Source organism: Rissa tridactyla, chromosome 7, assembly GCF_028500815.1.
Source record: "Rissa tridactyla isolate bRisTri1 chromosome 7, bRisTri1.patW.cur.20221130, whole genome shotgun sequence".
Taxonomy (NCBI): domain Eukaryota; kingdom Metazoa; phylum Chordata; class Aves; order Charadriiformes; family Laridae; genus Rissa; species Rissa tridactyla.
Genome location: NC_071472.1, coordinates 53,970,721 through 53,996,496, shown reverse-complemented (window position 1 = coordinate 53,996,496; position 25,776 = coordinate 53,970,721). Strand labels below are relative to the sequence as shown.

At 40.9% G+C, this 25,776-nt stretch overlaps 1 protein-coding gene across 9 annotated transcripts; it reads left to right on the top strand.

Moving 5' to 3' along the window:
- Positions 1 to 64: 64 nt before the first annotated feature.
- On the top strand, positions 65 to 25,701 carry RABGEF1 (RAB guanine nucleotide exchange factor 1). Of its 9 annotated transcripts, none has more exons than XM_054208046.1 (12): positions 71 to 196; positions 7,684 to 7,802; positions 11,593 to 11,778; positions 14,168 to 14,334; positions 15,366 to 15,485; positions 17,626 to 17,646; positions 18,558 to 18,724; positions 20,295 to 20,376; positions 21,181 to 21,313; positions 21,734 to 21,825; positions 22,194 to 22,450; positions 23,484 to 25,701. In XM_054208046.1, exons 3-12 carry the CDS (start codon positions 11,600 to 11,602, stop codon positions 23,880 to 23,882), a joined length of 1,617 nt encoding a protein of 538 aa, XP_054064021.1. In that variant the 5' UTR covers positions 71 to 196; positions 7,684 to 7,802; positions 11,593 to 11,599; the 3' UTR covers positions 23,883 to 25,701. The 9 variants fall into 9 exon arrangements, with proteins under 9 accessions (XP_054064019.1, XP_054064027.1, XP_054064021.1 ...); XM_054208043.1 differs by having other exon boundaries at positions 18,555 to 18,724; XM_054208044.1 differs by lacking the exon at positions 7,684 to 7,802 and having other exon boundaries at positions 65 to 196; positions 18,555 to 18,724.
- Positions 25,702 to 25,776: the final 75 nt, after the last annotated feature.

The window sequence follows — 25,776 nt, the reverse complement described above, 5'->3', positions numbered from 1 at the left end:
TCCTCGGTCCACCGACCTCCTCGCTTCCTTCCGGGAAGGTGCCCCGCCCCGGAAGTGACGGCACGCCCTTCCGCCGCCGCCGCGGAGGGGAGGACGCGCCGGGCCGCCGTGAGGGGAGCGGAGCGGAGCGGAGCGGAACGCCGAGCCCAGTCCAGCAGCGCGGAGCGGCGGCGGCCCCCGCCGCCCGGGGCAACCGGTGAGCCGCAGCTCTGACCCGCCGAGGGGCCGCAGGTCGGCCGGGCCTCCTCCTTCGGGGGCTGCCTGGGGCCGCCGGGCCCGGCTGCGGGAAGGGGCTCCCCCGCTGAGGGAGCCCGGCAGCCCCGCGGTGACAGTTGGGTGGCTGTCAGCGTCCACCCCCGTCCTCTCCGCCGCCGGTCGTTGTAATTCCTCACAAGCGTCGGTGATACGGGGTCTGAGCCCGCGCCGGGGCGGGCCCCGCTGAGGGGGGCGGTACCCGGGCTCTCCCCTCAGGGGCCGGGGCTGTGCCGGGGGCGCCGGGCTCCAGCTGGGACACCGTAATCGGGCCCGACACACCCGGAGAAATGTCGTCAACCAGATTCCTCCATGCGCAGTTCCTAAAACTTGAGTTGTTTTTATGATATATATTTTTATTATTTTAATTCCATGGCTATGTTTCAGTAGTTAATCAGGGTTCAGGTGTCACTGATAACTTTGCAAACCCGTCCCCTCAGCTCGTTTCCCTGCTAAGTTCCTTGTGGATCGAGGGGTTTTTGAGTCTTTGCTTGTAAGTATTACTATTTATGCCTTCTTATTAAAAACTGGGGATCAAAGTCCTTTAAACTCAAGCCAAATGAAGTTTGGGTCAAATATCCCCCCAAATGGGAGGATATTTAAGAAGCTGAGCGGCGTGTTTTAGTTGTTTTTGTGGGCGTTTGTCACTGTGTGAGCGCTTTGAGTAGTGTTCAGGTCGTTCCCTTGAAGTAGGGAGTGGCTGTATTTTCTGAGAGGGTGTGAGAAATTCAAAGATGAATGACGCGCTCAAAGTACCCAGAAACTCTCCGAGGGAGTGGTTCGACACTGCCTGAAATCCTGCTGGTCTGGGCTGCCTTGGTCTGTGGCGGGGGCAGTGTCCCTCCTGTGGTGGGTGCTGGGTCAGCGGGAGGGGGTTGGTACTGCCAAAATTCAAATAAATCTGTTTGTTTGGGCTGAGCGGGGCCCTGATCTGGCCCAGCGCTGGGAATTAGTGTCACTACACAGTTTTGGAGCAAGGGTGGCTTTATGGAGGCTGTGATTTAAATTTGTTACTGACATGACTTGCCATGCTTCTCTTGTTTGGTCTCGTAGTCATGAAGCTATTTTTGAAATGGTGTTTTGTATTGGCAGTTCCTCATGCCGGTACTCTGGGAGACGTACTGAGTTTTCCAGTTACCCGAGACTCCTTTGAGACTAATGGCTGATCAGCACAGAAGAACGTAGTGTTTTCCAGGAACGGTGCTTTACACAGGAATTGGATGGGTTGGCCTTCTGGACCTGGTTACACAAGTGTTTTGCAGTGGGAAGGATTAGGAAAAGAACTGTAACTCAGTGGCATGCTTTGCTGACAAAAAAATCCCCAAACAACACACAATAGAAGGGAATAATAGGATATGAAGCCAGTTGTACCAATTCATAAGATCATTTTACACAACAAGCTATGATTATAAGCTTGAAGATAGTCTGTGATTCTGGTATTTCATTTTGTTTTGCGGAGTTACCTAATCTAGAACTGTCTTTCTCAGCTCCCTCCTGATGTTTGGTTTATAATCCCCAATTGTGCCTTTTTTCCTCTGATGGGCTATTTGTGACCTACACCAGACCTTAAAATCATGTTTGTGAAGTCCTATTAAAATGCTGTCAGTAACAAGGCAGGTACAAAGTGTATAAAATATTTTGAAGTTTTTCTTTGAGGCGGTAGCCAACTTAATTTTAATCTACATCCAGGTGAGCATGGTTGGCATGTTGACAAAAAACACAGTGTGTAGAAGCTAATCATTGCTGTTTCTGGGGCAGATTTTAGCAATTTTAGCTAATCCTCCTCATATTCTTACTTGAGTTCCCAGTCAAAGAATACAAAGCAGTTTTTAGATGTTTCTTGTGATTTCATTTAAAAATGCAATTATGAGTCACATGTAGATGGTGAGACATAGTCTTAATTCATGAATTCATGCTCCTCCTAGCCAAGCGGTCATCGCTACGGGCAGTAGTTAAGAACTTGATGCAGGCAAACAAAACTGTAGCTTAAGGTCTGTTGTGACGTAGGAGGGGGAAAATGCATCTTTGAGCTGAAGTGAGCTCTGTGCGTAGAGTGTTGAAGCCTCGTGGCCATTCGGTTTCGGAGGTTTTAAGTAGTGCCTGCAATTTCCTCTGCCAAATGACAGTACCAAACAGTGCGGTTATTTTCAGGTGGCTGATCAGTCTGCGTGTCTGTCATCACAGTTAACGACTGTTTCTTTCCTCGGGATCATTAGTTAGCAACCTGCACTGTTTATACTAGGAAACAGCTGCTATAGCTGAAATTCCTTAGTCGCAAGAAAGACACGCGTTAAGACTGTGAAGGCTCGTATGGTCTATTCTGCAAAGACAACAGCCATGTTTCTTTCCTAATTCCCAACTTGTCTAATGGCTTCTTTTTTTTTCCTGTTCATGCATCTCTTAGCTTGTATTGCCCCACCCTTTCCTTTAGAGGAAATTAACTCATGTTTAATTACCTTTCTGCTAATTATATGCCTGAATGTTTAGGGTTGCATATGAATCATGATTATTTCAACACTTACATGGCTCTTAAGAATTTTGTGGCATTTGGCTCAGTGGTTGCTCTTTGGAATACCTACATGTTATTTTAAGGATGTTTTTCCATAGGCAAAATTTGTAGCTGTTAGAGAGCTTAGCCCAGTCCCCTCCTCCACTCCCTCAGTTTTGATGCACTTTCTAGTCTACCTTGTAAATTTATTTTCAGTAACTGAAGTTGCATGCAGTTTTAGGTGGAACTTGCCACTCTTTTGATCTGGTGTGAAGTATGGAGTATTATTCAGGCACCAGTAAAATGTAAACCAGCAGCTGTTCCTGTAAGAATTGCATGTTTGGAGACTTCCCCAGTTGTTCTTCTTTTCCTCCTCTAAAATCCCACGCCTGGGGTTGGTCATTAAAGACCAGGCAGCTGCAGTGAGTGATAACTGCATGAGACTTTGTCAACGCTCTTTGGAGCACTTTGACATTTTTTTAACGAGAAGAATTAATGCAAGTTGTTCATTAAGTGCAATGAAGACTTATACTTGAAGAGCCAAATCACGTTCGCTTCAGTGCAGTCCAAAGACTGGTGTAGGTTGTTGCCGAGAGTTGTGCTAAGATTTTTTTGAGAAGACTGTTGATTTCGGGGAGTAAGGTAGAGAGATGAGAGAACACCCCCCAGGACTCCCCCAAAAACAAAACCAACCCAAGACCAGGAGGAGGGATTCAGACGTCAGGAGACAGTTGGTTTTGTGCTTGGGTTGGGGGTTTTTTTGTGGTCAAAAGTGTAGAAGGCTGAAATAGGCTTTGCAGAATCAAAGGCAGTTCCATACCTTTGTGTCAGCCTGTCTGTTTCGAGTCTGTTATGTGAAGTGTTTTCCTGTTTTTAGATATGTTTAATGAACTTTGGTACCAATATTGAAGCTTGTTTACAAAGCCTCTGCATGCTAACTCTGGAAATCAAAGCAGCGTTATTTAAAAATTGTTTTTCATAGCCTCGAATAATTATAAATTGACTTGCAGTTACCTCTTACTAAAGGTAACTTTCTACTCAGCTTTGATACGTGATCTTTTTCAACTAGCTCTTCCATCAAAGGTGACCTAAACAATCCAGGACTAATAAATAGTTTATGAAAAAGTCGACATCTTGTCGTTGTGGCAGTGATGCAATCTGCATTGACAATAAAGGTACCTGTTTGCCTGCGCGGTCCCTGGGAAGCGAGGTAGGTACGTGGTAGAAAGGAACAGGAAAAACGAGCCAGTGATGTCTGAACTCATAAATCTATACAGCTTCTAAACCTTATTTCACACACAGTGCTTTTCCTGAAGCCAAAGCTGTGTCTGCAGTCTTTGGAAACCCTAATGTGTTATGAAAATTATCTTAGGTTTATTGCTGAAAAGAACGTGTTACGTAAGTGCAGTCTCTTTCATGTGTGCGTTAAATCAGCCCTTAGTGACGGATCCTGTTTTGATGAAAGGAGCCCCTTTTCCATCTTACGTAAAACCTAAGAGTGCACTTGCTTGTTGCTGTGACTATGATACCTGCTTTAATAAGTTTACTATGAGTTTTTCCAGATGTTTTGTAATCTGGTCTGTGTGAAAATTAGAATATAGTCTTTTGCTGTGGTTGAGAGCTTTGAGTCTGATACGAAAGGTATATTGTCCTGGAGCAGTAATTGCTGCTACTTCAGTCCCCACTATGGAATACTGACAAAAATGGCACGACAATTTATGGAATTATAATTGGAGGAGAGAGCGTCTTTTGGAAAGTTAAGAGCTAGTTTTGTGCTTTATGTAACTGCCCTGCATATCAAGATATTATCAGGTTTTGGCAAACTTTTGAGCTCTCTTCTTATCCCATAGTTTTAATTGTGAAATAGCACTGATTATGAAAGCTTTACCTTTGGTCCCATGGGCATGTAATGGAAAATCATCAGAGGAAAAAAAAGCAGGAAAGTAGTGTCTGATTGCCCAATTCTGTGTCAGTGCCATCTGGTTAGTTCTGCACTGGTGTTGGTGAACTTCACTGTCCTTTTACCTGAGCGGTCAGGATGCCAGAGGTTGGATGTCCAGCCTGATGGACTAGACCCGTACAGGAATGTGGGCATCTAAGGTGTGATGTGAGCAAGGTCTGCTGCCTGAGCTTTGGTGACTGTTGTAGATTGTGTCTGTAGCCGTTTCCCAGCAGTACGTAGGGAATGAAGATTGTAGAGTGCAGTCTGCAAGTGGCTGAAGACTAAATGCTTTGATGGAATCCCCTTGTAGATTTAGATATATCCTTATTGCTTCCCATGAGAAACTTCGGCTCCTGAGACCTGAAACTGAAAATCCCTGGAAACTAGAATGTAAGTTTTATTAAGCATTTGCATTCAATGAATACTGTTGCACTTCAGGTCAATTGAAAATATTATTTTTTTAAAAAAACCTTTCCTTTTTCTTCTACTTTCCCTTGACACACACCCACACACCCCTGGCCAATCTTAATGCTTCATTTTTTTTCTTTGGTAATACTTGTAATAAAATGCATGTTTCCCGCGTCTTAACTCTTTCTGTGTTTTCTTTAGTAAATCTTCAAAGCCGGATTGAAGTAAGTGACTCGGGGGAAAGTGATGTGGCTGTAGGCCAGCAGTATTTTGCAGAAAAGTTGGTTTTTCTGGTTTTGGCTCAGATGACTGCTTCCATGGCTGTGGTAACCGAAACCCTGTACTGGTTGCACATACGTTTTCAGTTGCAGCTTTGACAGAGTCACAGAGGAACTGTTGGGCAGGCAGCTGGCTTATCTGTTCTAAGAAAATGATGTGAATTTCCATTTTCTGGAGTAAGAGCTATGGTTTGTTGGATGTTCTTCTTGGATGGCAAACTTGACAGGAAAAATCTAGGGGTGTGAGCAAGGGACCAGAAACCTCTGAGTTCATATTGCACTTTTTACAAAGTATTTGCTCTGAGTAAACAGAAGCTTAAATTACTACTGAATAAGAAGAAAAATTTTAGATGAGTCTAGGTATAAAAAGAAAAATGTGTTGATAGGAAGATGTATTCGAGAGCTGCAGAATGAGTTGTGTTCAAGCAAGTAAAAAGCTAATTTTGAATTAAACCACAGTATTGTGGGTTTTTTTTCCCCACATGCTAGACATTGCAACAAAACTAAATATTCTAAGATGCTTATGAAAAAGCTACAGGAGGAGATCAGATCTGTCATTAGAGACCTTTGATGGCACAACCCTTCAGATATATCTAACATAACATGTATCGTATGCCTCATCTGCCAGTGACGCACAGTATTTCATCTCTTCTTGATATCACTGTAGTTTGCAGAAATAAGGCTCATCTAGAGCTCTACATCTAAAACAGCATGGAAAGGCGTAGCTGTGGGCAGCCCGTGCTGTAGCCTGGAGTTAGTTTGCTGTCAGGCTTGGGTGGGAGGATGGGACACTGTCCCTGGAATGCATGCGGCAGCAAGACAAGGAGCTCTTTGGTGTCTGTACAGTACAATCCTCTGTTAGCTGTGGTACAAATACACTGATTGCCAGGGATGCAATGGCTTTCCATGTTGTAATTGTCCAGGATACATCCATTTTTGCAGCTGTGATGTAACAGCCTGTGTTAGCAGTGACCCTCTGAGGAACCCCACACACAGTGTGTTAGGGGGAGTTTAAAGATCATCATCATAGAAGGGGGTTGGGTGTATTCAATTTTTCCATTTCAGAGGAAAAAGGGAGACTTTACTTACAAATAAGTAACAAGGGGAAAGGGATTTTATAAATTAATAACTAAGTCTAAGAGCCAGTTCTTTTTCTAAACTTTTCAAAGGGGTGATACTAATTAACATAGATGTTAACCTTTGATGAGGTCTAGTACAGAAATGCTTAGAAGAAGGTTCTATATCATGGTATTTGTTAGGAACTGTGTAAGAAGATGCCATTTCATCAATATATTCATCAATGACCTGGATGAGGGGATAGAATGCACCCTCGGCATGTTCGCTGATGACACAAAGCTGGGGGGGTGACTGACACACCGGCAGGCTGTGCTGCCATACAGAGAGACCTGGACAGGCTGGAGAGCTGGGCAAAAAGGAACCTTATGAAATTCAACAAGGGCAAGTGTAGGGTGCTGCACCTGGGGAGGAATAACCCCCCACACCAGGACAGGTTGGGGGTGACCTGCTGGAGAGCAGCTCTGTGGAAAGAGACCTGGGAGTCTTGGGGGACAACAGGGTGACCACAAGCCAGCAATGGGACCTTGTGGCCAGAAAGGCCAATGGCTTCCTGGGGGCCATCAAGAAGAGTGTGGCCAGCAGGTGGAGGGAGGTCATCCTCCCCCTCTGCTCTGCCCTGGGGAGGCCGCATCTGGAGTGCTGTGTCCAGTTCTGGGCTCCCCGGGTCAAGAAGGCCAGGGAACTGCTGGAGAGGGGACAGCAAAGGGCTACCGAGATGATGGGGGGACTCGAACACCTCTCTGATGGAGAAAGACTGAGGGATTTGGGTCTCTTGAGTCTGGAAAAAAGACGGCTGAGGGGGGATCTTATCAATGCTTATAAATACTGAAAGGGTGGGTGTCAGGAGGATGGGGCCAGGATCTTTTCGGGGGGGGGCGGGCGGGGGGGGAGTGGTGGGAAGACAGGACAAGAGGTAATGGGCACAAACTTGACCATAGGAAGTTCCACCTAAACATGACAAGGAACTTTACTTTGAGGGTGGCAGAGCCCTGGCAGAGGCTGCCCAGAGAGGTGGGGGAGTCTCCGTCTCTGGAGACATTCCAACCCTGCCTGGACGCGTTCCTGTGCCACCTGCTCTGGGTGACCCTGCTCTGGCAGGGGGTTGGACTGGGTGATCTCCAGAGGTCCCTTCCAACCCTATGATTCTATGATTTCTGCTTTCCCTGATGATATTCACAGCAGAACTGTTTGAAGCACTTACTGAGCAAAGTGACATCTGAGTATACTTTAAATTACAGGCGTTTGATCCTGGGAGGGAGACACGGTGCCTCTTGCAGTTGTGGAGAAGTGTTTTAATTGCGATACAGGAGATGTGAAAAGGATGTTTGGTGCAGTGCACCTCTCCAGATTGTACTAGGTAATTTTATTTATGATCTTCTGGTACTTTATCATCCTTCTTGGTTAGATGATTTTTATTTTTTAAATGTGGAAGTTTGTTGCCTTCCTCACTATTGTTTTCCTGACTTCTCAATTGTCAGGCAGTATGGAAGCTGTTCAGAGTTGCCTGCCTCTCCGATCAGAAAAAGAACAAATTTGTTCTTTCGTTTGTATTGCGTTACTCAGAAGTGAACTTTGAATGGGTCATGCATTCAGGCCAGGAATGAAAATAAGAGGTCTGACTATGCAAAATAAGAGTGCGGCTGTGCAAATACACTGAGGAGTTGATCGTTGAATAAAGAATGATATGCCTTTAGCTGGAGGGGGAGGGAGAGAAGGGAAGAAAGAAAGAAAGGGTGGGGAAAAAAAGCATCTCGAACACTTAAAAGTTCCAACAAAGCATTTTTAGGAATGAAAGAACATAAAATACAGTGATTTAGTTGCAGAAAGTTTGCTTCAGATGGATTTTTCATATTCGGTTTATTAAAACTTGAGTTGTTCCCGTCATTAAAATGTAAATGCTGACCTGCAGAAATTGGCTGCGAAACTTTTTTTTATTGGCTGTATGTTTTTAAAGGAAGTAGAAAGCCTCCGCTTTAAGTGCGGCATGTGATTTCTTCATATTGATTCGGGGTGACCTCTTTTGTCCCTGGATCTGATGTAACTGCATCGAAAATAAACTGATGTAACTGCAATCGAAAATACTTGAAGGAGAGGAAACAGAACAGCTTGCTTTCTAGTCACTTGGCTTTGCAGCTGTTTACAAACCTGTCCCAAAAGAATGCGAAGGGAAAAAAAATAAATGAGTCTTGCTACTGAGAGATCTGCTTTGCTTACTCCAGGGAAAGCTGATGAACTTTGACACTAAACAGAACTTTATTTTTAGTTCTAATGTACACAAAGGGCTAGCAGGATGCCAAAGGTAATTGTGGCATTAGTATGCAGTTAAAGCTCTGTGGGTACAAAAAGCTAATTTTTGTGTGTCTGCATAGAGATAGAGAAAGTGCACAATTGGCGCAGAAACCGTGTATGCTGTTAGCCTTTCAGAAAGCAAGATGTGGGATGGCAGCAAGGTCATGTATTTCATTCTACTCCTGTATTTTTCAAAAACTCTGAGTGTCCGAAGCACAGTGCTTTTGAATAAGAACAACAGACACCCGAATTCATGAAACTGGTCTACAGGCTGCAATTGCAAAGCTGTTGTGACTGACTCCACTGTAGTGGGTGATAGGATCAGGGATGTTATTTCCTTGGGTGATAGAGATCGGTGTAAAATTTCTCTGAAGTTTGCATTATGAAAATATTTTTATCTGTTGTGTCTTTAGAGCTCCCTGTAGTTTACAGTGACAACAGTCAGACTGATCAGCTTTACCGCTAATGGCAATATTGAAACTTTCATGCATGGTGGGTTTTTTTTCCTAGTACAAGCACCTGCAATAGGAGTCTCTAATCAAAATGCTGCTGCAGCTTCTGTTTTTAGGAAGCCGTCTTTAAACCGGATCAGGAGCAACTCAAGAGTTCAAGCTTTTGCTTCCCCTTTCTTTTCAGAATTGGTGATAAAGGGCATGTGTGATGCTTTGAGAATGGGCTGTGTTTCCAAATACTGCCAACATGCAGTTTCCGTCTCGGGCCGTGCAGTTGATCAACATTTGATATTTAATTTCTGGTCTGCTAGAAAGATTGTCAGTCAGCAGATCTATGTACCATTATAGTCAATGTAAAGACCTTACTTGAGGAATCAGAAAATGATAGTATAGAAACCAAAAGATTTTTGTGAAGGCAATGTTCTTATTTTCTTCTGTTAATTTGTCCATGTGGGAATGAACTAAAGCGCTCTCATATTTAAAATCTAGCTGTTTTTTTAATTTTGGTTTGCAGAAGTGTATTAATGTCTGTTAAACTGTCAGACGTTTCTGTGGGAAAGAAAAGTGGGTATTCAGCTGCTCTCCATCCACATAAATGAGAAAATGTGTCTTTATAAATTGTGCCATTAAGAAACTGATTCCCTTAATATACAGGTCTCTACAATGAAACTATTTTTAGATTATTTTTAGAAACTCATCATTTCTTTCAAAGATAGAAAAGATGTTAGTGGAAGGAACCTTAATACTTACATAGATAAGGTGGAATATTTAATTTGTTCCCCCCTCAGAGAAAATCATGTGTGTTTCCCATTACTTTACTTAAAATAACTTGTTTACATTAATGGGAAATGTTAAATGTTATCAGTCTTTTAAAATGGTTGATCTTCTATAATTCAGCTTGGAACAAAATAGCTGTTATTTCCTATAGTAGAAAACTGTCTTTGGTAATGACAGTTGTGTGTATGGCATCTGTCTTGTTGGATGAGCCAGGGAAGAGTTCGGGGCTCTTGCCGAGACTGTTGAGTGCAAGAGCTTTCAGGGGTGAGGAACCTTTGCTGGGCAGAAATGTGAACAGCCAGAGATCCACATTCCTCAAACATATGAATTTAAGGGTCATTATGAATCTTGGGGAGAAAACAAGATTACTCCGACAGTTCCTGACGTTTTTTAAGAAAATCACTTTTCAAGTTTGCTTTCTATACATTGCATCTCTGCTTTCTGTTTTCCTTGTGTGGTCTTAAGAAATGTGCTGGAGGGGAGGGCAGTGTCTTCAAACTGCGGGGCAGAGTTGGTTTAAAAATCTTCTGGCTTTCCTGTTAGAGGAAGGAAGTCCCAGGGACGCCTTCGGTTGTGCACGTGAGAGCAAGGAACCGAACTGCTAAGGTGCTTGCTCAGCTTATCCAAAGCACTCTCTGCTGAGGATGGCAGGAAGAAAAAGGGGCTGGATTTGGTGACCAAGACCTGCTTTCCAGTGCCTTCCTGTGATATTTCTAGCATCTGTATGTCGGTATTGAAATCCAAGTGTTAATGTTTTAATATGTGGACTTTAAACTTGCTAGTGCACATGATCCTGTGCTGCTTTTCTGTTAAAATGAATCCAGCATTTAGAATTAGAGGTAGTTGAAATGCCCTTGGGAGCAAGCTGGCACGTGGGCTGGTTTCTGTCAAGGGAAAAAAAGAAAGGGGAGGGCTGGACCGTTGAAGACAGGCTCTGCACAGTGCTGGTGCAGGCATGAAAATAAATCTTTTTGTTGCAGTCACTATATATAAATTCTGTAGAGCTGTGCTTTATGCCCAACTTAACCCTGAAGTAACCTGAGTACTGAAGGAAATGGAGGTGCACCTCATCCGTGTTAATGAACCCTGCTGAGTTAGCTGTGATACTTCACTGCGCTGTGAAGACATACTCTGTGAGGCCGAAGATCTGTTATCTAAAGTCTCAGTAGTGCGATTCTTTGCAGAGACAGTCTCAGCCTGAATACAAACCTATTTACATTTTGTCTTTTACTCAGTTTGCTTCTTTTTGGTGGTGACTGTAACTTTCTGTATTTGTTTTTTCCTCTGTTGCTTTGTGCCTCTGCGACTGTTAGAACAATGTGCTGGTGAGATCAGAGGACTGTGCCTTTTTCCACATGTGTACGGAGCTGTGTGACTGGTACTGCTGGCCTGCTTTCCAGGCCAGCTGTCTAGTACTGTTTGCAGGTCAAAGTTATGCAAACATATGCTAATGCTGCAGTTGGCTTTCGGGGCTGTACGGTTGTATAACTGTGCCCTTTATTTTGTTACTATGGAACTCTTCAATAATTAAAACGGGTGACTTCTTTCTAAAAGACAAGCCTTTAAAAGAAATTATTTCTAGCAGGCTGTTATCATGTTTCTATCTTTAACCCTTTTCTCTTTAAACAGGAAGAAAATGAACCTGAAATCTGAACGCAGAGGAATTCACGTTGATCAGTCAGAGCTACTGTGCAAGAAGGGATGCGGTTACTATGGCAATCCTGCTTGGCAGGGATTTTGCTCCAAGTGCTGGAGAGAGGAATACCATAAGGCCAGGCAGAAACAGATTCAAGAGGACTGGGAGCTGGCAGAGCGGTAAAGAGCCCTCTTTATTCCTTCATCTTTTACAGTACGGTGGCTTCACTAAATACTATTCCTGTCTCCTATTTTCTAGTCCTGTTTGCTCTGGCTTAGTTGCATCATAAGTTCTCAAATTTGACCTTTCCATCGGGAATTAAAAATCTTCCTTTTGGTGCAAAGGTGAATACTTTTGACATTCTAATTTAAGGGGTTTCAAAAGAAAGTCTGTGAAATAACAAAGGTAAACACCTCCCCAGCCTCTCAACAAATACTTTGACCTAATTTGCATACTGAAATCTGTAATTCTAACTAGCAGTTGGAAGGGTGAAAGTGACAATTTTGATTAAAATACCTCTGCCTCTGGAGGCCACAGTTATTGTCTTGAATATAGCCAGCACAATGGTTTTACATTTCAGCTACCGATTTAAAAAAATTGGGTCTGTGGTCATTCTTTTAAAACTGCAGGGTTAAGCCCAAAAGCATCACAGCTTTAGCTTTAATAATTCAGGTAATTTTTCAAAGCATGTATTTTCTGCAAAGCAGTGTAGTTTTCCTAGTGTGATAAATGCTTGAGTCTGAAAATGGGGGTTGGAGGAAATCTATGCTTGAGCGAGAAAAATAAAAGCAGGTAGGACTGCTTTTTGTTGGATTTGGGTAGAAAGCAAAAGCATTGCCCACTGCCTGAGAAACTGCAGAGCATCTTCTTCGGTACTACGGCTGTCCTCTGTGTCACTTCCAGGTGTGAGTTACATGACATCCACTCAGAATTAGCTGTTTCAGGGTTATGTGAATTGTTGAGATGGAGGAGCATCTAGCTGCGTGTTCGGAATTGACTGGCAGTTGACTTGAGCTGGCCAAGATGTTTGTTCCTATTGACACAGATTCTATATACACGCTTACCTTAATGTATTAGTGGTGTATGCCAGAACTCTAGGGAAAAGTACAAATGCCCAAGAGACATGAGTGAACTTGAGTTTGGAGCCCTTCGGTGAACTTGAGTTACCTGGTGATACATTAACCAAGGTCACTGGGGGGGTGGGGAAAAGGCATTAAGTGCAGTGTTCATATCAGCCTGCTTGAAGAAGGTGACATCTGCGGACGGTCTGTGAACTTGAGTTGGGTTCAAACTGATGGTTATAGTTTGGAAGCCCTAAGTTTTCTGCTATCTAACTACCCTAGACCCTCTTACCTTACTCCTTGATGTAGTTTGTTTGGTTTTTAAGTTCTCTTTACTGTGTGGCACTGGAACAGATTAACCGCAAAGAAAGGTAGAAAGAAGTGCTGGAAACCTTTTCTAGCCTAATCAGAGAATGCCAGGTAAGCTGTTGAATACAGTACAGAGGACATGTAATTTGTTCCTCTGCCATAAATTTGGCTAAACCAGTTAATAAGGACTTCAGTATTACTAGAGCAGATAGTTACAAGCTGTCAGTCTTATAACATGTAAGTACAATAAAATGGGGCATTTATGGAATTCTTTAATAAGTAGCTGTTCAGTAGGTAGATGCTAAAGGAACAGATAAGCTGTGATTGCTGTAGGGAACAGAAAGGCCTGACGGCACAGATAAGACACAATTCCTGCCTCTAGAGATTAAGAGGGCAAGACCATTTATGGTCCATCCTGAGCTGGATGGATGTTTAAAGAAAATTGCTCAACCTTTTAGCGTCTCGAGGAGCAATATAATTTAATCCATTTTAATCCGCCTGCATAAGAAGCGAAGTAGCCATTGAAGGATGAGTATATCCCGCCCCCCCCCCCCCCCCCGGCCTTTTGTACCTGTAGATTAAAAGATGGGCTTGGTCTTTGCAAAGCACCTACCAGTGTTGCATTGAAGTTGTTTGCCTCATTCATTCAAGCACGTATATGTATTACCAAGTCTTTGAAAACAAATTACGACAACAATAATCTGTTTCCCAGAATATTTCTGAGATTGTGACAGGGTATTTCACTTGCTCAGCTGCGAGCCGTGGGTTTTATCTTCAAGAAGATGGTAAAGGATTGCCTGTGGTAATAGGATATGAAACAGAACAGGATGCAGGGAGGAAGGCAACTGAATTGACTATTGGAAATGCTCCCACAGTCTTTCTCCTCATCTCTACCTTTGTAGAATTCAGGGCTGTGACATGAGGGGAAGGTGACCATGATTATACTTAAGTCTCCTCTCTTTTGACCTTACTATTTAATCCTCCCTGGCCATCTTAAGCTTTCTCTCACTTTCACCGTTATAGCATGGAAAGAGTGAACTTAATGTAGTGAAGGGGGATGCGGTAGGAGGCAAGGAATGAAGATGGGCATAGAGGAGGGTTAGCATGTCAAGTGAGTAATGAATTTATTGCACAGGAAATTAGTTTATTTGCGCTGATTTTAGGCACTTAAATTAGACCTACATTTTTCTAATTCCAGGCTTCAGCGTGAGGAGGAAGAAGCATATGCCAGTAGTCAGAGTACCCAAGGGGCGCAGTCGCTGACCTTTTCAAAATTTGAAGAAAAGAAAACCAATGAGAAAACCCGAAAGGTCACTACTGTGAAGAAGTTCTTCACTGCTTCTTCCAGAACAGGAGCTAAGAAGGGTAACTTCCTCCTTTGCTTTTAATTGTTCTGTACAATGTGTTAAGTTGTATTTTTGATAGACGTGTGGTACTAAAAGGCAGAGCAATGCTCTGTCTTGACTTCAAAAAGTTGGAACAATGATGCTTCCGGAGAGTGATATGTGAAGTCTTACTGAAAACACAGAAAAACGTGAGCTTTTGGGCGATGCCAAACAATCTTTATATAGAACAGTGCCCTTCTAAACCTGTGGCTGTGTTTGTGTTAGTTATACAGGAGTTCTTCCACTAAAGCGTAGTACAGACGTATTCCTACTGGTGGTCTACCACTGCACTGCTGAGTGGAATTACCTTGCTCATGTGACAGAAATTCTTGCTAGATTCATGAGTCAACCGTAGCGTGGTACGGTGGTTTGGGACTTGAAGGGGAATTCTTCCTGAAGAAAGCAGGAGAAAAGGTACTAGCTGTCAGTCACCTCAAACACCCGATCTGTCAAAGCGTGATAGAAATGCTGATATAAAATATCAGGTGATACTGCCGTAATGGATCGCTTTAACGGGAAAATTGGGAGTGTGTAAGCAGAGTGCCTTTAAATGAAAATAAATGTGAAAGGAAACTTGTAGTGTTTATGTGTATGTGGGTTGTGAATATCAAGTTTGTGGTTGGCTGAATGTTTTATTCTACAGCATGTTACAAGCAAGAATGATTAATGGCACTGATGTCTTTGCATAGCGATAGCTTACATGGGCAAAACCCGGGAAATGCTAGACTGTGGAGGAGGCATTCCAGAAGAAAAAGCAACTTTAATGTATCTTGGCCTTATAGACGATGTATTTCCTTAATAAGAAGTTCTAAATATGTCTGGATTTCATCTTAGATTTGTCTTGGTGCGTGCGCAGCAGCTGGCTAAATTTGGCTATGTATTAAGACCTTTTTTACGTTCATTCTTCTCACTTTCCATATTTTCTTTTTTTTTTTTTTTTTTATCGCATTCACCGTCTCTCCTGACATGCTGCCGCTCTCGGTGTCTTGCTTGCTTTTGCATTTATTTCAGTGGCTCAAGAGAAAATCGTTAAGCAAGGACAGCTTGGGAGGGAGCGAAATGCTGATAACATTCTCAGGGATTTGAAGGAAATTTTCACTCCCTCCTGGGAACTGGCTTCCCCTACTGAAGGTAATGCAGTACAGCTTGGGCAAGCTGTCTGCCTGATTGTAGTAAGCTTACTTCTTAGTCGGGCTTTGCAAAATACAAACTAGGGTTGTGCCAGTTATAACTTGTGCTGTTGAATGTGAAGATGACATAAAAAGCAAGGGTAGTGTCTTGAAGTGAACTTGAATCTCTAAACCAATTTTTTGCATTTTGGTAAGGAAAGTGTAGCAATTAAGCAGAAGCTTCTTTAAGCCCTACCTTAGCGTGACATCTGAAGGATTATGCAGTTTCAAAAATAAAAGGATTTTGTAAGAAGTAGCTAGATCTTGTGCTGCTTCATATTTTTATCAAAAAATAATTCCAGGTTGCCATTATAAATCTGATTATAAGTTGGAACGACTTCAATTTAGTAGTTCAAGAACTTTTGCAATCTCAAAACATCTCCAGATGTTTGTCACATTAATCAAGAAGACAATTTCATGTCAAGAGAAGACATTCTGGTTTCATTTAAACCAAACACTTGATGCAAACAGCTTTAGGATCTTGTCCTATGTTATTTGTTTGCAATTCTGACATGTTCTGCTGACCAAAGAAATTTGAAGATGGACCATGCTTTATTTTGCAAAATACATGAAGAAGATGAGTGGGTGGGCATAGTGGAGCTAGTAATAAAACGTTTTTTTATGTTCTTTGCTTGGACTCAGATCTATGACCATGGCACAACCATAGTGAATCACTGGAGTGCTAATGTTCTGCTGTGACAACTAGCATTTTTGCAGAATGCCTTGAGAAAGATTTTAATATTAATAGTGTTCATTCTTTGTAAAGGTGATGCTTTCTTAACTCTTCCCAGACTGTTTCTTTTCATTTTGGCATTATCTCCTCTACTAGGTTCTCTAACTTGTTCAGATGGAATTTCTTTTCTGTAATCAGCTGGTTTTTAGTAAGACTTAATTCTTTTAGAGTACATGACAAGCTGAAAATATTTTGTTGCTGAAAGTCTATTTGTTCTTGCAGTCCTTAGTAATCAGTACATATTGTACAGATTCACTTTCCTGAAATCGGGTTTTCAACATAGAGATTAATGAAGTGGCAACATTTCTGAGTGACATGTAGGTCTTGGTGTGACTCATTAAAAAGACAGTTCATTCTAACATTCAGGTTTTTTTAATGCCTACGTTAACAGTTATCTGCCTTAGTTGACTACATCTCTCTAGTAACTAAAAAAAAAAATCTATTTTAAATTTGGGACTGAAAAAATCATATTCATATTCCTTGAGGTCAAATAGCAGAATGAGGTCCATTATTTTCATAATACAGTGAACTCAGTGTTGAAATAAGTAAATAAATCTTCAGCTGTTCTTTGAAATGAAGTTAGTAATTAACTGCAGAAAAAATATCATCTAATTCTACCCTTTCAAAATGTACCTGCTTGCTTTGTTTGTTATTTCAAAACTGTGCTCTCTTTTTACTGGTTTTGTAATACTAAATGTAACAAATTTAGATCAACGTATAGTAATGGTTGCTGCTCCGCTTGAGTACTGTGCAGGCATTCTACTTTCCATCTTAGGTATAAGGAGGGTTGGAGGAAATCCCCTCTGGAAGAAGTGTTCTTCTGTTAACTAGAGAGGAGGTTGATTTGCACTCTCTTGATTGCTACAGTTGGAATGTAAATATTTGTAAAGCCTTTTCCATTGTTATCACTTAAATACCATAAATGGTATCTAATGGTACCTGACCAAATTATCCAGAGGAGGTTATGCTGAAGTGTAGAGGTCCTAACGAGTCTTGTGCTTTGGTCAAACGATCCATGCGTGTTAGTCGCTGGATCATACAGCTTTGATTTTACTGCGGTACTGGATCTCTTTAAAAGGAAATAACAACAAACAAACAAAAACCCACAAATAATAAGCTACCTCAAATTCAAATTTAAACATACCAATTTAAATATACTAATCCCATGTATTTCCTTTTATTTTGGAGTTCTGCATGTGTGCTTATTGAAACAAGGAATTTTTTTATTGTGCATGTTAGTATTTTCAGTTTGAAAGATACGTGTGTTATCATGTTGATCATGAACATTTTCATGTTTTCTGTCTCTCTGCTGCTTGCTTTTCATCATGTTCATTTACATCATCTCTATTCACTCCTTCATTTTGAACAGTCTTGGCTGGCAAGTTGAAAGGTGGGTGAACTAAACTTGGGTAGTGAAGGTATTGGATCAGTGCAATTAACTTGGAGCGTATACCTTGGAAGATCAGATGTGTTTGTGTGGAAAACCCCCGTGGTTGCAGCTGTGTAAACTTGCATCCGGTGCTGTGTGCAGTCTGTGTTCCTGCCTCCTTCTTGAGTGCCAAGCAAGTTCTTCCTTGAACAGACGCGGTGCTTCTGCTCTTGCTGAAACACAAATGGCCAAGTTCTCGTTTACGCTGCAGGTGTGATTCTGCGGCATCTGCTGCCGGGCCAAAGGAGGGCTGCTGTGTTTGCACCAACCTCGTGCTCCCATTCCTTGTCTTGTGCTGCTGCTGCTCCTATGACCTGGTAGGAAGCCAGCTTGGGGAGCTGATCAGGCTGAAAAATAACCCCATAAGAAACACCAATTTCTGACTAGGACTGCCCCAAATTGCTACCTCCTGAGCTAGTTCACGAGCCAGTTGAATGAATACCTGTGTTGGTGCAAGCAAAGGAGCAGGAATGTAAGGGTGAGGGAGAATGGAAAAGGGACCACTCCATTATCTTAAACTGCTGCAGAATCCCATCTGGAAGCCTTAACTTTATATGGAGATGTCTTACCTGGAAATGAAAATGTAAGAAACAGGAAAACAAACCCATGTTACGGTAATTTGCTGATATAAAAAGGCCATTAGTGTAAATGGGTATGTGGCTATAAATGTTTCACTTCAATGGAATACTCAGTTTCCTAGAGTTCTGTTCAATAATATGCACCATTTCACTGGTAAAGCTTGAGACATAAATGCTTATTCATCTTCACAGTTGGAAAAAAACAACATGAAATTTTAATATGCATTAAACACTTCCGGAATTCATCCACCAGTGTAAAAAAGCTGATCTGATATTCCCAAATTTTCTCAGCAGAGATCCAAGAAGCCAAGGCTCCCAGCCCTTCCATAAACAGGCAGGCTAGCATCGAGACAGATCGAGTATCCAAGGAATTCATAGAATTTCTCAAGACCTATCATAAACCTGGACAAGATATCTATAAGCAATGTAAACTGTTTTTGGACACAATGAACCATAAAAGGGTAAGTTTTGCATGCCTTTTATGTAAATAAAATGGGGAAATTAAGGAGAGATGGGGAAAACGCCGCTGCTCTTCCAGCGGTTTGGTTTGTATATGCTGTACACAGGAGTCTTCAGCTGAAATGTTTAGTCAAATGAAGGTCCAGTGGCGGTCTTAAATTCTGAATGCCTTCCTTTGTGGTATGGTGTGTGACCAAAGAAACTCTCCAACACCAGTGTCTCAGGTGTCTTGAGAGAACTTTGCTTTGCATCCTGAATAAATGAATAATGAAAAATAAAACATCTGTTGAACAAACAGTTTTGTAGATAAATACAACTTGTGGAAATCATAATATATTACATAATGAGTTTTTAGATATCTTAAGTCTAAAAAGTTAGATAATACAGTATCAAACCACGTCTCCTTTTCTTTGGGGAAGGGGAACTTGACTGTGCTCTTCTTTTCTTTTTAATATGGAATAAGGGTTACGTCTTCATTCTCCATATAAAAAATTTAATGGTCTTGAAATATTAATATGTCTGTGGTGCCACCTAGGGTTGAAATGAGTCAGTATACAGCACGCCTTTTTTTTTTTTCCTTCCCGTACCTTTCCTATTTAGTATGTAGTTTATCCTCAAATTGGACTGGAAATTAAAGGGAGTTCTGATGGAATCTGACACCCCCTCCACTTTGAATACATCGTGAAGGTTTTTTTCCTTTTAGAACTGATTCATTCTGAGCATAAGAGTGTGTGAAAACAGCATATTATTATTATTGGTTATAAACATTAAAGGTTTATTTCCTTGTTCCTCGATAGTTTGTGCCAGTCAAAAACAAGTCTTTCTCAAAACATGCAATTTGCTACTACACGTAAACCAGCCCTAAAATGCAGCACTGCCAGCGGAGCCGAGACTTTGCGTTCAGGGTAACTGTCCAGTTCTTGGCCTTAGAGAATTCAGAATTTTTTTTTTATTTTTTTTTTTACACATATGGTCTTATGATGCCATTTAATGGTGAAAAGTGACTTGATTGGTGAAGTTAATTTTAACCCTTAAAAACTTTCATTATGTTCTTCAGTAGCTCTGTTAGTTAATGCTCGAAAGACAATTTTGTTTCACAGATAACATTGTGAATATGTTTCGTAGTAACTTCATAATTAGAAGTGTTTGCTTTATAGATATTCTTTCAAATATATGATTTATGTTCTTGTTTTTTTGGTATACTATATATAATCTTTTAAAAAGCTACAGACACAGAGGTGGGAGCGAACGTTCTGCTTAATAGTCTACATTATTTTGTCACCGTTGCTCAGGGATGTGTCCGGGGAAAATGGCATTGCACCTGTCCAGTTCCATTGCTAATACACATCTCTTCAGCAAATGAACATAAGTCTTTCACATGTTAAAGAGCCAGTATGTCTTGGTTGCTGATATTTTTGAATATTAGTTAGCCAACATAAACACCTCTGCGGCTATATTTGCATTCTCAGACTGTGACTGCAGCGGGACGCTTTCCTTAAACAAAAACAAAACATCAGAGGCGTTGCTGCCATTTCTTCCACGCATGAACACTTAATCAGTTTTCTGTTACAGGACTTAAGTATTGAGGAGCAATCTGAGTGTGCCCAGGACTTCTATCAAAATGTAGCAGAGAAATTACAGACACGCTGGAAAGGTATCATGTTCCTCTTCCTCATATCTTACTCCTGAAAAAGTAATGATTTGAGGAGAGAGCCTCTTGTGTTTTCAAGTAAAAACGAAGCATTCCGGACTAGCTTTCAGAAATGCTGTTAATAAATTCCAGTACCGTAGTTAGAACTATTCCCAGCAGCACCAGTTCTATAAAGTTTTGCAGTCTGAATTATTTGTTTTTACAGTTTTTTCTTAAACTCTCAATTAAATGTGGTTCAGTTGTTTTCATTTCTTGTTTTACATTCAATAGTCTTTGTTTAAAACTGAGGTTGAATGTGTAGTCTCAACCCAGTTAACAGGCCGTGAGCCTTACGTTCCACTATAATGCACAAAAAGCCAGTGAGATGGGAGCGTTGCTGTTGCAGACTGCTTTTATGTGCCTGGCGTGTAAGTGGCACAGCTCAGACATGCCCAGGGACTTTTTTTAGACGTAAACAGGAACAGAGGACTTGGAAGACCTCCCTGCATTTGTTCTCAAAGACTTTATTTTTGAGAAATACTCTTGTAAGCTACAAGCAGCTGGACCTAATTTGTGTGTTGAACGTGCTTCATTGTGAACCTGTGCACGTACGTACTTGGCCACGTCACTGTGGTGGTCTCACCATTATAACTTTACTTCTGCTGTAGAGAGTGAGAATACCCCAAATATATCCATTCTTTATTAACTCGGGTTGGCTCAAGTTGGTAGTACTGATGTGGTGATATTGGGACCAAACTATATTAAATCTTCAAAACAGACACGGAATCCTTTATTTACTGTTTTGGGGGTGGGATTTGTACCTTTCAGTGCCCCCTGAAAAAGTTGAGAAAGCAATGGATCAGATTGAAAAATACATTATGACTCGACAGTATAAATACGTCTTTTGTCCTGAAACAACTGATGATGAGAAGAAAGATCTTGCTGTCCAAAAGAGAATCAGGTAAGTCTGTAAAAGAAAAATAGTCCAGTAATCCACAGCCGTGTGAATGAGCTCTGAATCAAGCACGTTAAAAATCTTCTGCTGTAGATAAAAAAAAAAAAAAAAAAAAAAAAAGGTAAGCTTTTTAACCAGAAAGAGTTAAAAACACTTTATTTAAGAAAGAGAAGGAATGAACAGAATAATGAAAGCTACTACGCTGGAAGACTAATTGGTGTGCTTTTGTTAAATTATGGCAAAAAAGAAAAAGAAAATATTTTTTCTGGAAATAAATTACTTCAGTGGAATAAACTAGCTTATAACTGGACTAGCGCCTCATTTACACAAAGCGCTCCTTGTGCATTGAGTTCAAGAAGCAGCTGTTTTCAAACACCTGAATGTTACTGGCACAGAACAGTTTAGCATTTTTTTTTCTTGTCCTAGGGCTTTGCACTGGGTAACTCCACAAATGCTGTGTGTTCCTGTCAATGAAGAGATTCCAGAAGTCTCCGATATGGTTGTAAAAGCAATTACAGGTTTGTGAATGATGAAGTTTACATTTACAGCTTTTAATTTCAGATCTCTTGTTCATAGAGATGGTTTTCTGTTGTCATCAAAAGGGTGTCCAGGCTTTCGGATTCGCAGTGGTCTTTGTGGTATCGGACTAGTATATCATCTGTGAAGCGAGAATAATTTTTCCATCACAGAAGTGTTTAGGCTTACCTGATCTATTGTAAATGCTTGGACTGAACCAAGAGAAGGTCGAATAAACAGAAACTTTTATGGAACATCAAGCACCACAGATAAAAATGATGCAGTTTTAGTATTTTCCAGTAGGTGTCCTACTCATTCAGGTGTCTGATGAATATGGTTTTAATGATTTGAGAACTTTTTTGTCTTACAGATATTATCGAAATGGATTCAAAGCGTGTCCCTCGTGATAAGTTAGCATGCATCACCAAGTGCAGCAAGCATATATTTAATGCTATTAAAATCACAAAAAATGAACCAGCTTCTGCTGATGACTTTCTTCCAACGCTTATATACATTGTTTTGAAGGGAAACCCGCCCCGTCTGCAGTCCAACATCCAGTACATAACACGCTTCTGCAATCCAAGCAGGCTAATGACAGGAGAAGACGGCTACTATTTTACCAATCTGGTAAGTGCAGGAATAGCGTTGACGTTTTGGACAACAAGATTGTCTTTTATTTGGATGTAGGAATTTCCAGTAAAGGCAAACTCAGCATAACAATTCTTCAAATAGTGGTTGAGGTTACTTAGAGTACAGCAGGCTCTTCTGCTCTATATCCCCTCTCTCTTCCTTCTCTGCTTTCCAAACCAGTCAGTGCTTTGCTTTCTTTATAGTATTAAACCCTTTATTTGTACAGTTTGATGCTAAGACTTGGGTATATTTTTATTTTGTAAAGAGATAAGGACTTTCCACTCCTAAAATCCTGAGTTAGGGCTGTGCAGATGTTACGGGTGCAAAGTTCCCCGTTTAAGCTCATGAGAGTTTTATCTCTTGACGAGACTGCAGAACTAGGCCATTAACGTGTGGAGGTAAACAGGCTTTTTAAAGCTTCTGCAGGAGACATTTATTGGCGTGCTTGTTTATATTAGAAGGAATTATGATTATGAACTCAGCTTCTCTGCAGTTCACCGTAAAGCCATTTTCGAGGGGAAAATATGTAATTGAATGAAGTACTTGCAGTGTTAAAATTGTTGAAATGTTCCTTTCAGTAGGAGGAGAGCATCCACAAGGTGAGATGGGCATTGACATTCCTTCCTCCAGAAAATGAACAGGGAGCATAGCAGGTCTCTGCTGATCAGATTATTAAATATTAATATAGTGCTCTTGTCTAGTTGTCATGTCTTGTTCTTTCTGCTCTCACCTGCAAAATGCAGCGACCCTGAGGTTTGTAATTGATGTTACCCAGTGGGTCTGGACTGTTCAGGCGCAGTGATGTCTTCCCACATCGTTCTCCGAGTTTTCAACTTCTTCAGACTTTGGGGAGAGGAGAGAGGCCTGTGAACTGTCTGATACAGTTAGCTTCTGGAAAAGCTCTTTAGGAGCAATCTGTTGAGGCATTAAATAAAATAATCAGTTATTGGTCTAACAGCAGGATTAAAAAATAGAATGCATGGGTTGCCATCTGTAGCTTGCAGTGATGCTCACTCTGTTTTGTTTGCAGTGCTGTGCTGTGGCCTTCATTGAAAAACTGGATGCTCAGTCTTTAAATCTAAGCCAAGAAGATTTTGATCGTTTTATGACTGGTCAGACATCCCCGAAGAAGCAAGAATCTGACAGTTTTTCACCTGATGTGTGCCTGGGTGTTAAGCAAATGTATAAAAACTTAGACCTACTATCTCAGTTGAATGAGAGACAGGAAAGAATTGTCAATGAAGCCAAGAAGCTCGAGAAAGACCTAATAGATTGGACTGATGGAATTACAAAGGAAGTCCAAGATATTGTTGAGAAATATCCATTAGAAATAAAACCAAAAAATCAAGCCTTAGCAGCTATTGACTCTGAAAATGTGGAGAATGACAAGCTACCCCCACCGCTGCAGCCTCAGGTTTACGCAGGATAATTATCAGTGTTAACTTTGAAAAGCATCATTGTCCTCACCTAGTACTATCTGCTACTTGGGAAGGGAAGTAAATTTAAGGCTAAAAATCAGATGAGCTTAAATCAGTACATTTTTAAAGGTACATTTTTTGTTAAGTGTATTGTTAATTGTATTTATTTTAGTCAAGTAGATTTCTATTAGGCTTTTGTGGGTTTTTGAACGGAATTGACATTTTCTACACAAACCGGTGTAATTTTTAAGCAACGCTAGTCCCTTGACATCTTTCCTGAGAGCTTCCTTCTAGGCATGCACTTACTTGTTTTTAATAATTAGTTTAACTTAAAGAATTTGAGTTCCAGCAGAAACTCAAAAGTTACCAATGTTAGTCTGAATTTATTCTGTAGCTGTAAAGACGAACTATATATTGTAAAATATGTAAAATTGTAAATAGATTTAAAATCTAATGTCTCAACTGTGCATGACATCTTGTGTATGAGTGAAAATGATATAAAAGTATTCATTTAGCACCTTTCAGTTAAATCACATCGCAGTATAAAGGCAAGTACACTGTTACTGTTGCAGTAAGCTAGATGGTATAACTGATGAATTACAGTCAGAGAAGATATCGTTGTAACGATTTGAAAACTTGACATTCGTCTCGAAATCTGCTCTGTAAAAAAAAAAAAAAGCACTTTTTAAAATACGACATTTCTTCATGTAAATCTTCTCTCTGCTTTGTCAGTACACCTGATAGCCTTCGGTGGTGCACGTAAGTGCTGGTATTACCACTTTCAAAGAGAACGTTCAGCCAAGCTTCAGAAAGGAAGGAAATATTTTTATTAAAAATTGCATAATGTGGAACAAAAAGGGGGTGGGGAGGAGTTAGCGCAAGAGTTGCACCAAAAGTGGCTTTCTTTTTCTGGCATTGCCTAGTGATTTCCATCGGTGGGCTAGGTCTTGATTATTTTTTTGACAATCCTGGTAGATAAATAAGTTCATATAATGAGAGGCTGCTTTTTAGAAGAGGCACGAGCCGTTGCTCTGAGCAGAAAAGTGCACTTTATTTTCAGGAAACATCAGTCTTCTGATCTTTAGTGACCCCCCCCATAGCAAAGGGAGTTATTTTGCAAAAGTATTGAACGTCGAGGTAAACGTTGACTTTACGGCACTAGAAGTTGAATGGGTGTATTTCAAGGTAAGAATAATAGCTCATTCCACAAAAAGTAACCTCTTGGCAATATAACTTTTTTATGCCAGTGAAACATTTTCTATATCATTTTAAATATCTTCCAGTTAATCCAGTCTGCCGTGACGTGTTTGTGTACCTGAGATATCTAACATAAAGCTACTTAGCTTGAACTACTCTTAAGCAATGCTAAATTCTTACCATCAAGGAGGAAAGTACCTACCTCTTTATTATGTTCCACTGCTTTAAAAACACTGCTGTTCTAAATTCGCACTGCAATAATTTCAGACCACAACTGTGATTTGTCCCTTTTTGTCAAACGTATTTAGCCTTACGAACTATGCATTCCTAGTGTTTCGGAGAGAACCAGTTACCCAAAACTCCACTGCTGAGGTGAAGCAATGAGCTGATCGGATGATCGCGAGAAATTAGATTATTTAATGTATCCATGCGTCACTGTGCCCAAATTGCTTAGGACCTGACCAGTGCTGGCAGTAAATAATACTGTAAAGTCTTTATTTTCTTTACAAACACTAGGTGCTACTTCTGATATCCAGGTACACAGGTTTTCCTGAGGAGGAAAAAAAAACAAAAAAAGCAAACTCGGAGCTATTGTGTAAATTCCGATGTTTAAATAAAAGTGTGTACATTATGCCCTTGTTAATGAGTTCCTAAAAATCTCATCACTGGGTTTTGTTATGCTGTAAATGATTAATGTGAATATAATTG

What these genes read in the sequence shown, in the direction of transcription:
- RABGEF1 (XM_054208044.1), top strand. Translation starts at nt 11,600, where the DNA reads ATGAACCTGAAATCTGAACGCAGAGGAATTCACGTTGATCAGTCAGAG. An exon ending in GACTGGGAGCTGGCAGAGCG is followed by an intron (nt 11,779 to 14,167) that starts GTAAAGAGCCCT and finishes TTCTAATTCCAG; the next exon opens with GCTTCAGCGTGAGGAGGAAG. An exon ending in ACACAATGAACCATAAAAGG is followed by an intron (nt 18,725 to 20,294) that starts GTAAGTTTTGCA and finishes TTTCTGTTACAG; the next exon opens with GACTTAAGTATTGAGGAGCA.